The following is a 12,500-nucleotide window of genomic DNA, read 5'->3' as shown; positions in this document are numbered from 1 at the left end:
TGCTGTGATGTTTAACCACTAGTACAAAGGACTTAATGATCTTTTTGTGAGGAGAAAATACATAAAACAAATATCATACAGGAATCATACTACTACACGTACAAAATAGAAGTTAATAGTGCAGCACATTTCTTATGAATACACATGAATAATTTGAATTCTTTGAGCGGGTGTATTCATTCATGTGTTGGTGGAGTAGGCATGTCAGTATTGATCAACATTCTTCAAAAATGTATTCCGTTCATGAATACTGTATTCTAGAAGTAGCGTATTCAACTACAGACTTGCATATAATGTATGCTTCAGGAGGCCAAGGTAGCTTGCTACTGTATATTGACAAGTAGGTGTAGGAATGTGCCGAGAATCTGATGCATAATTGAATCTCTGAATCATTTATTCCTTCCGGGGATGTTTTGCATGTTACATATGATCCACAGGCAATTGTATTCTGAGATACCCTTTGTTTCATTATTGACAAAAGAAAGTCAATGACAGGATTTGCTGAAGCGTTGGGTGATCTAGGGCAGGTAAATCTAACACAATCCATAGAGCCTTTGACTGGGCTAGGCTATAGAGTTGTACGTACAGTACCTGATGTATAATACATATCTTGGGGGACTGACTTTCCAACAATGAATGGCAAGCCTCAAATTACAGATTAACGTTTGGATTTTTTTTTTTCAATCAGTATAAATTACAGACTGAACTAACTGCATAAAACCTCCTAAGCAGAGAGCTCATGATAATTGTGGATTGATGAAATGATTTGAACACAGATCTGGTCATGGATTTGAGGGGCTCACCGTCACGCAGACCACGGGATAGCCAGCGGGGGGGAGGGCGCCTCTGCTAATCCTAATCTCGTCGTACTGGAGCAGAGACACCACCGTGGGCACGGAGGGGAAGGTGACGTCCGCCATGCTGTTGGTCTCCTCGATGTAGATGATGGCCTTGCTCATCTGGGGGAAGAGCAGACCAGAGACACAAGAGGTAAAACACACTGTACCACCACTGACATCATGATATGAGGCAACGCTAAGTACGCCATGCTGTGGAAGGATCAGGATAATTGTCTCCTCAATGGCCTTGTTCATCTGAAATACACGTTCATGAATACTGTATTCTAGAAGCAGCGCATTCAACTACAGACGTGTATATAATGTACTGTATGCTTCAGGAGGCCAAGGTACTGTACTGTAGCTTGCTGCTTTATATTGGGGGAAGATCAGACCAGAGACACGGTAAAACACACTGTACCACCACTGACATCATGATATGAGGCAATGCTAAAGTACGCCATGCTGTGGTAGGCCAAACTGATCAGAATGAATGTACGAACTAGTTAAAGAATCTCAAATTGTATAAATCAAAATGGATCAATACATTGTAGATTCATTTGGAAAAAAGTGCCCAGTACAATTCATTCATATAGGTCGAATGTTTATTATTAAAAACTTTTGCCATGTTCCCACTCAATGATAGCCCTGAGACTATTTTTCTCCAAAATGTTCTAAAATCTGATGACACATTCACTTGGTAAACCTGCAAAAATGATGGTCTAAAAACATACAAACATATTCAGTTGTTTTGAGTGGAGATTAGCTATGTGCCAATACTAGTATAAAATATTGGTAGATCTCAGTCATATTCACTTAATCAAAGTAGCTCTCAGAAGCAAAGGTTGGAAATCCCTGCTGTAGACTTTAGTTGGAGCTCTATCTCAGCTGAGCTGCCTGGCACACAACATGGCTAAGGGATATAACAGATTAAAAACATGTTCATGTAATATGCACATAACTGTAGCTGGTTAGTGGCATATCTACATGAGGTCTGGTGATTAGCATTCGTTTCCTCCACCCACCTGCGTCTCGGCTACCATGTTCTCGTCAGGCTTCAGGTGGACGGTGAAGGCCTCTCTCATCTCGCGCACGCCGTCGTACAGGATCTCCACCTCCACATAGTGTCGAGTATCGCCCGCTTTGAACTGCACATCTGTTGCGACCCCACAAGTACACATGAGCTGTGCAGTAATTGTGTAGAAGAACCTTCAACGTCTCTGTGATTCATTAATGCCTACTAAAAATAAAGAGAACCCTTTTTTCTCGTTCTACTTTGAGCGCGGTGGCATTTTTCTCTGAGAAGTGTGACATTTTTCCCATACAAATGCTAATTAGCTTTAAGCGACTGTCAGGATAGGCTGCATGCAATTAGCACAAATTACGGAGGCGTAATTCTCTCATTAAATTTGCATCAGTCTCAATTACCATTCTACCTGTGTGGAGACTGGGCTTCGACTCCCTCAACTCGCTGTTCCAATCTCCATTTTTTTTTTCTCACATTTTCTGCTCAGTGTGTCCCTTCATGGCACCCTTACCCTCAGACACTGGGTGGTAGTCTTCACCGGAGGATGCAGAGCCATCTTTGGTGTGCACACGCACCACAGACACTTTGGACGTGTCTCCTATGCGGATCACTGGGATCTTCACCACGGACACCTGGCCAGACACCTTGGGCTCGCTCACGCTGAACTTTGTCTCTCCAAACTTGATGATGGCCCCTGAATTGATATGAAACAGGAGGACAAAAGACTGCATTACCCACAATTACACTGATTCTCACCGAGATCATTAGAAAAAAATGCCTCTAGGCATCTGTGATCTTCCTTCCTTGAGTGATACACCATGAAGACAGTAACCAGACCTCGAAACTATCTGAGAACTGTCATTTACTGGAAGACTATAGTGAAGATAGCTTCAGGCACACAAAAGCAGTTTAAAAACGGGAAAATCTGCCATGCTTCATTTGAATGAGCATTTCAACGTGTCCATCATGTCTGAAAAGTCTCTGTGTGTGTGTGTGTGTGTGTGTGTGTGTGTGGGAGAGGGGTTGCTGTGGATGTTTACACTGCTGGAGGGGTTATCTGGGGACTGTCTTACTGTCAGTGTCGTCCTTTATCTTGACCAGCGTCTCGTTCTGAACGCCGATGGACGCCCCGAAAGGAGACTCGCTCCTCGGGCTCCCCAAGACCAGACGGAGCTCCTCCACTTCCTCGTGCTCGTTGTCGTCCACCAGCGTCAGCACGCATGGTTTCTCCACCTCACCTGAGAAAACACACACACACACACACACACACACACACACACACACACACACAGACGTACATACACACACACACACACACACACACACACACACACACGTACATACATACACGCGTGCACACACACACACACACACACACACACACACACACACACACACACACACACACACACAGTTGTTGATACATGTTGACTAGTCTTGTAGGCCCCATCTCCCATTTTAGACTCTCCATTTTTGTTGTGTGTGACTAATACTGATACCAACTCAGCACTCTGTGTAGTCTGTCCATCAACCAGTCCTCCCATTAACAAATAGTGATCCCTTTTCTTGCTGTTCTAACTTAATTCTCCCCGACATGCAGAGCTGCTCGGAGCACACGAAGGTAAGCATGCTTGAGCGAGGGTGAGATAAATAAAAAGACAGAGAATGACTTTCAGCAGTCCAAACACTGATACGACTCTGTTTCAAAGGTTTAATTATCCCTCTGTCAGATACTATTAAAAACAGCGGGGTGTTGTCAGCAAAAACAGATAGCGACACCCATGTAAACAAAGGGTTCACACCAGATTTCCATCGGAGTCTTCCAAGTCTGAGTCTCTGCTCTCATTAACTCTAATTATTTACTCCATTACTAACAAACCCAAGGTGCCATATTAGGCACTATCAAATAAAGGAAATCAGTGGCACCATTCAGAGTGTTAAACTAAGCCTGTGTAATCGAGAGCTAACAGGGTAGCCCAACTGCACTCTGCAGGGTATCCTAATACGCTCTCTGTCCACACTGTATCCGTATCTGTACAGTATGCTTGTTCCAAACAGCAGAGCAACACGAGTGACAGAGAGAAAACAGAGACGGGGCGTCCAACAAAAGTTCTGCTCAAAACGTTGCGCTACATTGCGCTGCACAGCACTGCTTCGCATTGTGTACAGAGTTGGGACATTCCAATTGAAAAACAATGCAACTAAACTAAGGCTTGGGAGAGATGGCGCTGGCTGTGCTTTACCTGGCAGGAAGGTGATGATTGAATCATCCGTGTTGGGTCTCTCGTTGAAGTCCATCATGACCTGGGCAGTGCCCTGGCGAGTGTAACAGCGCACGGTGGACTTGTAGCTGATGTCGCCGCTGCGGTAGACCAGGGCCGAGATGTGCCCGTCGTTCTCGTTGCCCATGTACATGGTGTCCCGGAAGTGGACCTTCGGCACTGAGGAAACAAAAGATCCAGGATCACCCATGTTGTCCCATTGTTTTAGTGCCACTACTGCTTTGATTGCACATATTTATATTTAGTTCATACTACTGTAAACCACTTTCCTAACTGTACATTCCTTTCTACACTGCACTATACTGTATGTCTTATACTGTTTATACTGCACCACCTGTCTACTGTATATCACATTGTACTTTTCTGTTTTTTTTTTTTTTGCACTTCTGGTTAGATGCAAAATACATTTTCCTGTCTCTGTACTTGTACTCTACATTTCCCTGTCACTCTGTACTTGTACACAATGACAATAAAGTGGAATCTAATCTAATCTAAATCTATTCTTATTGAGACCGATCACCTAAAAACCTGATCCTACGCTACTTGCTTAAATGGATCAAGACGAGAGATCTCTGACAGTAATGCAAATAACTAAATGACAGAAATATTTTCTGAATGTATTTCAATAAAACTGCGGCCTCTTTTCGTGCCATTAATAAAGTGCTTTGAGCAAGGGCTCGCCACACATGAATGTCTGAGTGTGATGTTTCAGGGTTGAGCACTCACAGTCAGACACAGAGTCGTTGATGAAGATGGTGGCTCTGCCTGGCTCTCCCATGATGCCGTTCATGGGCATGCGGAGGACCAGCTCAAACTTCTCGGCCCCCTCCAGGACCGGCTGGCCAAGGTCGTCCAGAATAATGACCCGGATGGTCTGCATGGTGACCCCTGGGGCAAAGTCCAGGTTCCGGCTAATGCCAACGTAGTCCAGACCAGCTGCAGAGAACATAACAGCAAAAAGCAAATATACTTTACCCATACATTACCCATTACCCATTATTAAGGAGAAGCAGTTCATTTACAGTCCTTTATACATCTAAATCAACCTCTGTTAAGCCCTTTATCTTCCATGTCTGAACTCATATCAGTTTTATTAGTTCAAGAAGTTTACCATCACGTTTTTTCAAATGTAAACAAACCAACAAAAAAGATCTTGATTGATTTTATTGACAAATTAAATTACTGTCTTCCATTAGCAATCATTTTAAAGATAGCAGTAGGAGGATTCTCTGGTTGCCCCGGTATTAGCTACACTAATTACGTTTTTAATTAAAATCCAAACCCAGCATCCAAATGTAATGCACCTAATTGCCAACAACACTCAAAATTAGGGGTCAATAAAAGTTCACGCCAATCTGTAATGACAGTCACAACACTAATTAGTAAAGCAATTATAAAATATTCATGATTTCTCAATAATTCATCTTTTTTGGCTCGGTTTCTTGTGTTTACTGGTTCTGGTTTACTAGTTCAGAACAATCAGCAGGGGAACAGGTTCTGCCAGCTTCCTCCATCAGCGCGGAAGATAAAGGGGCCGTATTCCAATCCCCATTCACACTGATAAGCACAATCAGACTCCAGTGCCGCCATCAGCCCTTTGGAGCTCACCTTGCTTTCTCACCTGCAGAAGATATACAGTACAACACTCACGACCCTCCGTTTGTTCAGAGTCTGAAGGCCTCTGCTGCAAGGACCCATGTTATCTGCTGCAGGCACGGTCAGGTTATTCATTGCTGTGTTTTTTTTGTGTGCGAAAAGGGGCCCCAGTTACGGTGACTTCCTTCCCTTGGCCAATCTCCCAGCCCACTCACCCACCGCCACCTTCCCCCCCCCCACCCTCCGGTGTGTCTGCGGTGGCCAGGGGAGCATGTCAGCGGGGAGACTGGATTTCCTCCCAAGACGCCAGAGATTAGATTAACGCTGAAACAATATTTGATATGTGTGGTGGTGAGAGGGAGAAGGAGGAGGAGGAGAAGGAGGAAGAGAGGAGAGGTAAGGAGCTGGAGGGAGGTGCACCCAAAACCCCCTCTCTCCTGCAGCAGGCTCCTTTCCTGGGCAGAGGGCACCGGAGCTGGATGCTCTAGAGAAATCCCACAGCAGCACCTCCAGCCCAGCTCCTCTGGCAAGCCTCCATGCTCACACACACGTGCACACAGACATGAGTGAGCAAACACACACACATACACACACACACACACACACACACACACACAGACACACACAGACACACACAGACACACACACAGAAACACACACACAGAACTCACATAGAGACACCAGAGACACTAACGCACACATGGTCATTAATTCAACTGGCTGCACTCAATGTCTCACAGTCCCAGCAGTACCAAGACCTGCACTTCCCAAAACCTCCCACACAAACACGAGCAGACACACACACACACACACACACACACACACACACACACACACACACACAACCCCTCTGCACACATGCACCCCCCCACACACACACACATAGCTTCACTACAAAATCCGAGCCGTCTGAATCCAGCACTGTTTACATTCCCCAATGAACCAACAAAAGAGCCTTCTATCGCTCTCTCTCCTGGCTTCTCTCACTCTCTTTCTCATAAACTCTTTCACTGGTTCCTCATCATTCTCTTTGTCTTTGTCCCTCCATTCCATATTCTATCTTGCCCTCTTTCGGTCTCAGTACATCTTTACATACACCTATATCTCATTCTCAATCAACACCCCTCTCTCTCTATCTCTCTCACATTTTCTCTCTCTTGGATCTTCACCTCCACTCTTCCGTAATCTTTCTCTCTCTCACGTTTTCTCCCCTCTTGTATCTTCACCTCCACTCTCCTGTAATGTATCTCTCTATCCTGCTCTCTCTCTCTCCCTCTCTATTCTTGCTTGTTCAAGGCAAACGTCAGCCCAAGGCCTCTGAAGTCTGCAATGCATGTGTTATCAGCACTGACATCCCTTCTCCACGTAGCGCATCTCCAGTGTAGATCACTCCATCCTTGATAACAAGCTCACTATTGATCTTGGATGGTGAAAAATTCATTACAGCTGCATTGGGGTTTCGTTCGGATCTGAATATGGCAATAAGCAACAACATAAAATGTTTTTCCCCCATCATACATACTGTAGGTAGGCATAAAATAGTCCTTGAGTGTTTTAGCTTTACAGAGCGAAATAAATAGCTAGACGTTTTGTCAGTTAGGTAAGACAAGACCGCAGTTTAGCGCCTTCGGGCTTCTTCGGCTTGTTTCCATTAAGTAATTGATCTAAACAGAATCCTTTTTTTTCTGTGGAATGTTCTGATGTATCTTTGGCATTATTTCGGTTGCCATCTACAGCTATTACTGACCCTGAGAAGAACAAAGAACAAGTGCTGCTGGCAATGGAAGGCTCATTGGAATGGAAAACATCAAATAAAACTTAAATTAAATAAATCAAAAACCAAAGAAGCTGCAGAGATGCAGAGGCAATTCCACTGAGACGTGATGGTTTTGCTTGATGAAGGTTGCAGCTCGGTTGTGAAGTTCCTCACCCTCAGCTGACACAGGATCAGTTTTCCTCGAGCGTACTGTCACCGTGCCCGTCTGGGAGAGGTCTGTGCCTGTCCGCCATACCCGCACCTCCACGTAGCCGTCGCTCTCGTCCACGTGGTACTCTGTATCGCCAAAGTAGAACACGGGTGCTGTGGACAAATAGGGAAAAAAAGTACATTTTCAATCCTTCAGCAGATAGATTGGGCTCTTTGTGGCTTTATTAACAAATAACCAGCGACCAGAGAGGAAGGTCATCTTTATGGGGCGATACTACTTTTCCACAGCTCCTGCAAAGCTCAGGGCTACACCTTTAAATGCCCAAGGTAAAAAGCTGGAACTTTTCATAGATATTGAAACCAAGAAATACGTGATGAGGTGCATCACAGAAAACTTTATTTATATACAGAGTAGACTGTGCCAAGGATAACTCCAAACGCTTGGGCATGAAATCAATACCTTGCATCAAAATTCTAAAAAGAGTGACCAAAAAAAGAGAACAGGCAGTGATAAAAACAGACAATAAGACCAGTAAGAGTAGGATTAAAACAATGTAATGCATACTTTACTGTTTCAACCCTTTAACCGTAACGCTTTCCCAGAAGACCACAGAGCACAAGATAAAACCAATAACTCAATAGATGCATCCCAATATTGAGTTGTGGCTATTGACCAACATCTCAAATTAGTAGGCTCATGTCTCAGATGACTTACAGTAGATAGGGATGGCTGACAAGCACACACACGACCAGCGGAGAAGGGCCCAACGCCCTGTCTCCTGAGGACACCTATCCTGCTATGAAGCCACCAAGCCAACGCTTGGTTTCAGAAGAGCCCTTCATGGAAGACCGGCTCAACACCATGGTGTACAGTACGTGGACAACATGACCCAGCCCCGACCTGCACTGACCCTGGGGAATGACCCCTATTTCATTTCAGTTTCGCTCTGTCCATTTTGGCTGGCTCCTCTGCTCACTGCTTTGCTCCTTCAGCTGAAGGGCAGCGCTACCTCAGCAACTCTATCCACTTTCTGCTTCAACAGCATCAGTGTGGTTCAGTGCTTCTGAGTCCACATAATCCCCCATCCAATATATATTTTAGTAGCCTATGCGTTACTGGTATTTTAAAACTATATTTTGACCAATAAAAGATTCATTGACTAAGAAATACAATGGCTCTTTTAATTCTCTGGCTCAAATTACACATTTGTGAGCTATATCCTGAAAATCAGCCAACATCCAATATCCACTAAAGCATCCAATATGGAAGGCAGTAAATACACATGGGCGGATGCGTCTGGAAATTATACTCATCTGTGCGCACACTGGAAAAGTATTTGCACTGTCTAGTGTCTACTGTCATTTGAATACTTCCATCCCATGGCAAATCCCAAGCCAACATAAGTGTACCAGTAGGTCATCTTAGACATTACTTTGTAGACCAGGACACATTGCTCATTCAAGTGATAACGGCCAACTGAAGAATGAAGTGCAAAACCACGGATAATACTCCTACCAGTGACCTTGTAGCGTTTACACGCAGACTAGAACTGATCAAAATCAAACGGGGGTGTCTGTAAAGATGTATGATAAAGAACACTCACTCACATACAATAACACTTTACGTAAGCGGACAACCACGTATCTATATTCCACACAAAAGTGTATCTATATTCCAGACAAATGTGTATATCTATATTCCACACAAATGTGTGTATCTATATTCCACATTTGTATACAATAAAAAGTCACAGTACGGAACTTGTAACTAACCAAACCTCCACACAGTGTGTGTGCAGAGCCTCCATCATACAGTTAACGCTGACCTGAGATCTGTCAGTGTGATGAAAATGGACTTGATGATCCTACGGCTGTCCTCGCAGGTATAATTACGTATATGAAAGAGTGTGAGAGTGTGTGAGAGGAGAACATTTGTGTGGGCATACGCAGGCTCCAGTTCCTAGGCTGTAATCGCGGTGTTCCGCCGATGTTTTACACGTATACATTACAGCATACATAAAAATGCTGCTTTAGTGGTCTTTTCTCCTTGCGGCACAAATCCATTTTGCTAGAGTTTTGCTTCCTTTTTCCCCCTCCTTTAAGAACATGGGGCTCAGAGGGAAGTTAGAGAGAGAGAGAGGGAGAGGAGGGAGGGAGAGAGAGAGGGAGCGAGAGAGAGAGAGAGAGAGAAAAAGGAGGAGGGAGAGGGAGAGCTTGGTTGTACTTTATAAAGGAGGGAGAGCTGGGAGAAAGTGTATGGATATGAGTGTGTGATCACGATAGCAAGACCGAGATAGAAAGAAAGAAGACAAAGAGTATGTGTGAGAAGAGAGAGAGAAAGACAAAGGGCAATGAGGAAAGAAACACAAAGAAAGAGAGAGAACAGGGAGAGAAAGAGAGAGAGAGAGAGAGAGAGAGAGAGAGAGAGAGAGAGAGAGCTCTCCAGCTTGACAGGTCGTCTAGAGGAAGTCAGGACAGAAGCGCCAGTCCAGGCCTGTCTGACTGCAATTAGTGCTGAAATTCCTCCGCAGCCCGACTTGCCCGCTGTCACGCTCAACCCCCACCTCACCCCCACCATCTCCACCCCCTGCCCCCCCCCCCCCCCCCCCCCCTCCCTGGCTCCTGCCACAGAAAAGACTGGCGTTAACCCCTAACTCTCCCTCTCATTCCTCTCCCTCTCTTCTCCCCTTCTCTCTTTCTCTCTCTCTCTCTCATTTTCCTTAAGTCCAGAGACGAGCTGTCAGCCGGCGTGGTGGTGGGAGAGTGACGGGTGCTGATTGAAGTTCAGCTTCCCCGGAGCTCTCCACGTCCCCCTGGGAGGATGGAGGAAGTCTGGGTAAGCTCTGAAAAAATAAACAGGCATCGGCGCTGGATGATGAGACATTCCCTCCATTCTGTGCCTTGAGAGGATTCGGTTTCTCCAGGTGAGGTGACCTTCGCATTAAGGACGAACAAAGGAGGTCATCTCCACACACACACACACACACACACACAGACACAGAGACACACGCACACATGCACGTACACACGCACACACACAGCCTTCGGCGCACATACACACCTATTGTTTCTGCGACTGCCGAGAGTGACAGCTTATGTTATGGGTTGTAACTATATGAGCCTTCAGGGGGCTCCAATCACACGATAAAGGAGATCTGGAGGTCGCTGACTGAGTAGCGTTTTCCTTTTTTTCTCTCCGTTTCAGACGGATAATTTAAATTCTGTCGCATTCCTAAAAAGTTGAAATATGATAGAACATCGCCCCTCTAGATTGTGTACAGTGCAGATTTAAAACATTTTGGTAAACTGCAGTAAGTCACATTGACAAGTTTATATGTGGACTTTTGCTCAAGTGCACTTCAGATGATCTTGAGTGGAGTTAGTCATCTGTTGCCCCCAACTCAATGCCACGGCTCACTCTGGCGAGTGCACACTCTGCTACTTTTCCTCTTGGCTTTTTTTTTTTCTTCTGTCTTTCTGCAAGTCAAATTACGACTTCAGGCAAGTGACTGTTGGGCATAGCCTTGAGGCGCCGCAGGTTCACGCTGCGAAAAAAAGATAAGAAATTCTGCCGGAAGCACTAATTATACTACAAAGCATAAACAGGAACCGGGGGGGAGGAGGGTGGGGGGGGGACTAGTCCTCTTTATCGGGGTAAAGGAGACGCTTGGTCCTGCGGACACGCGGTGGGTCTGAGAAAGCAGTGCTGCCAGTATCTGGATCTGCAGACAAGTCAGACACCACAGGCTATAGGAGGCCCACAGCATCGACTGTAATAGGCCCTGATTACTTGGGCTTAGCAATGAGGGATCCTGGTGTGTGTGTATGTGTGTGGTTTATTGTGTGTGTGTGTGTGTGTGTGTGTGTGTGTGTATGTGTGTGTGTGTGTGTGTGTGTCCTCATAGCTGTCCCCTGCGATCAGATAAGGTTCATTTGCATGACAGACAAGCAGGGGGCCATGAGGAGTTATGGCTCATTAACTAAGGGCTAAACCACTGTCTGCTCAACCTCTTCACCTGGCTCCCAGACAAATCAGTCTCCGTCTGTCTTGGGTTACCTGCATGGTGGCATCAGGGACTACCCTCTCAGCTCACCTGCAGCAAGGTGTTTTTCACACACACACACACACACACACACACACACACACACACACACACACACACACACACACACACACACACACACACACACACACACACACACACACACACACACACGCACACACACACACACACACGCACACACACACACACACACACACAGACTCATGGAGTCACACAGCACACATGCAAAAAGACATCTTATCACTGCAATTTTTCACCCATAAAACATAACACAACATAAAAAATCGTAAACATAACAACTCAAATGATGGCTCTATATTTTTACTGGAATTCTTGTTGTGTATTGGCTACTTGTATGGATGACATTTGCATCAGAATGGAGCGAACTGGGGTGGGGGGGGGCTGATTCACGACCATCCCTTCATGACCGTCCCTTCTGTCCAGTAGCTTCAGCATGACTGCACTGACTGTGGTCACGCAGGGACTCTATTCATTTTAATTAGAGCCGGCCATAATTATTCTGTCCTTCAAGACATTAGGAGGTCCAGATCTCTGAACTACATGCCTGTTGCTTGATGATGCGTTTTATGTGCCAAGTGACTACCCAATCTTGATGGCAATTGAGCTAATATGACCCACTGGCGAGACAGCCCATATCTCCACACAAGCAAGCTCCTCTCACCCACTGCTCATAAGTGATTTATCCCAAATTGTTTTGATTAAAAAAGCTAAACACAATGAATATTAGGAGTTTTATGACTCTTTCTA

The 12,500-nt window shown here is 45.2% G+C and overlaps 1 protein-coding gene across 1 annotated transcript in view; it reads right to left on the bottom strand.

The window, feature by feature from the left end:
- The window catches only part of LOC134099151 (FRAS1-related extracellular matrix protein 2-like), a 97,501-nt gene that overhangs the window by 10,983 nt on the left and 74,018 nt on the right, over positions 1-12,500 (bottom strand). Inside the window, exons 7-13 of the mRNA XM_062551942.1 lie at positions 7,672-7,821; positions 4,872-5,081; positions 4,107-4,304; positions 2,937-3,101; positions 2,375-2,557; positions 1,862-1,992; positions 804-959 (exon numbers count right to left, since the gene is read on the bottom strand). Of these exons, the coding sequence (XP_062407926.1) occupies positions 804-959; positions 1,862-1,992; positions 2,375-2,557; positions 2,937-3,101; positions 4,107-4,304; positions 4,872-5,081; positions 7,672-7,821 (1,193 nt within the window). The remainder of the gene's footprint in view (positions 1-803; positions 960-1,861; positions 1,993-2,374; positions 2,558-2,936; positions 3,102-4,106; positions 4,305-4,871; positions 5,082-7,671; positions 7,822-12,500) is intronic.

This window comes from Sardina pilchardus, chromosome 13, assembly GCF_963854185.1.
Source record: "Sardina pilchardus chromosome 13, fSarPil1.1, whole genome shotgun sequence".
Classification (NCBI taxonomy): Eukaryota; Metazoa; Chordata; class Actinopteri; order Clupeiformes; family Clupeidae; genus Sardina; species Sardina pilchardus.
Note: the sequence above shows the minus strand (reverse complement) of the source record. Positions and strands in the feature narration are given on the sequence as shown.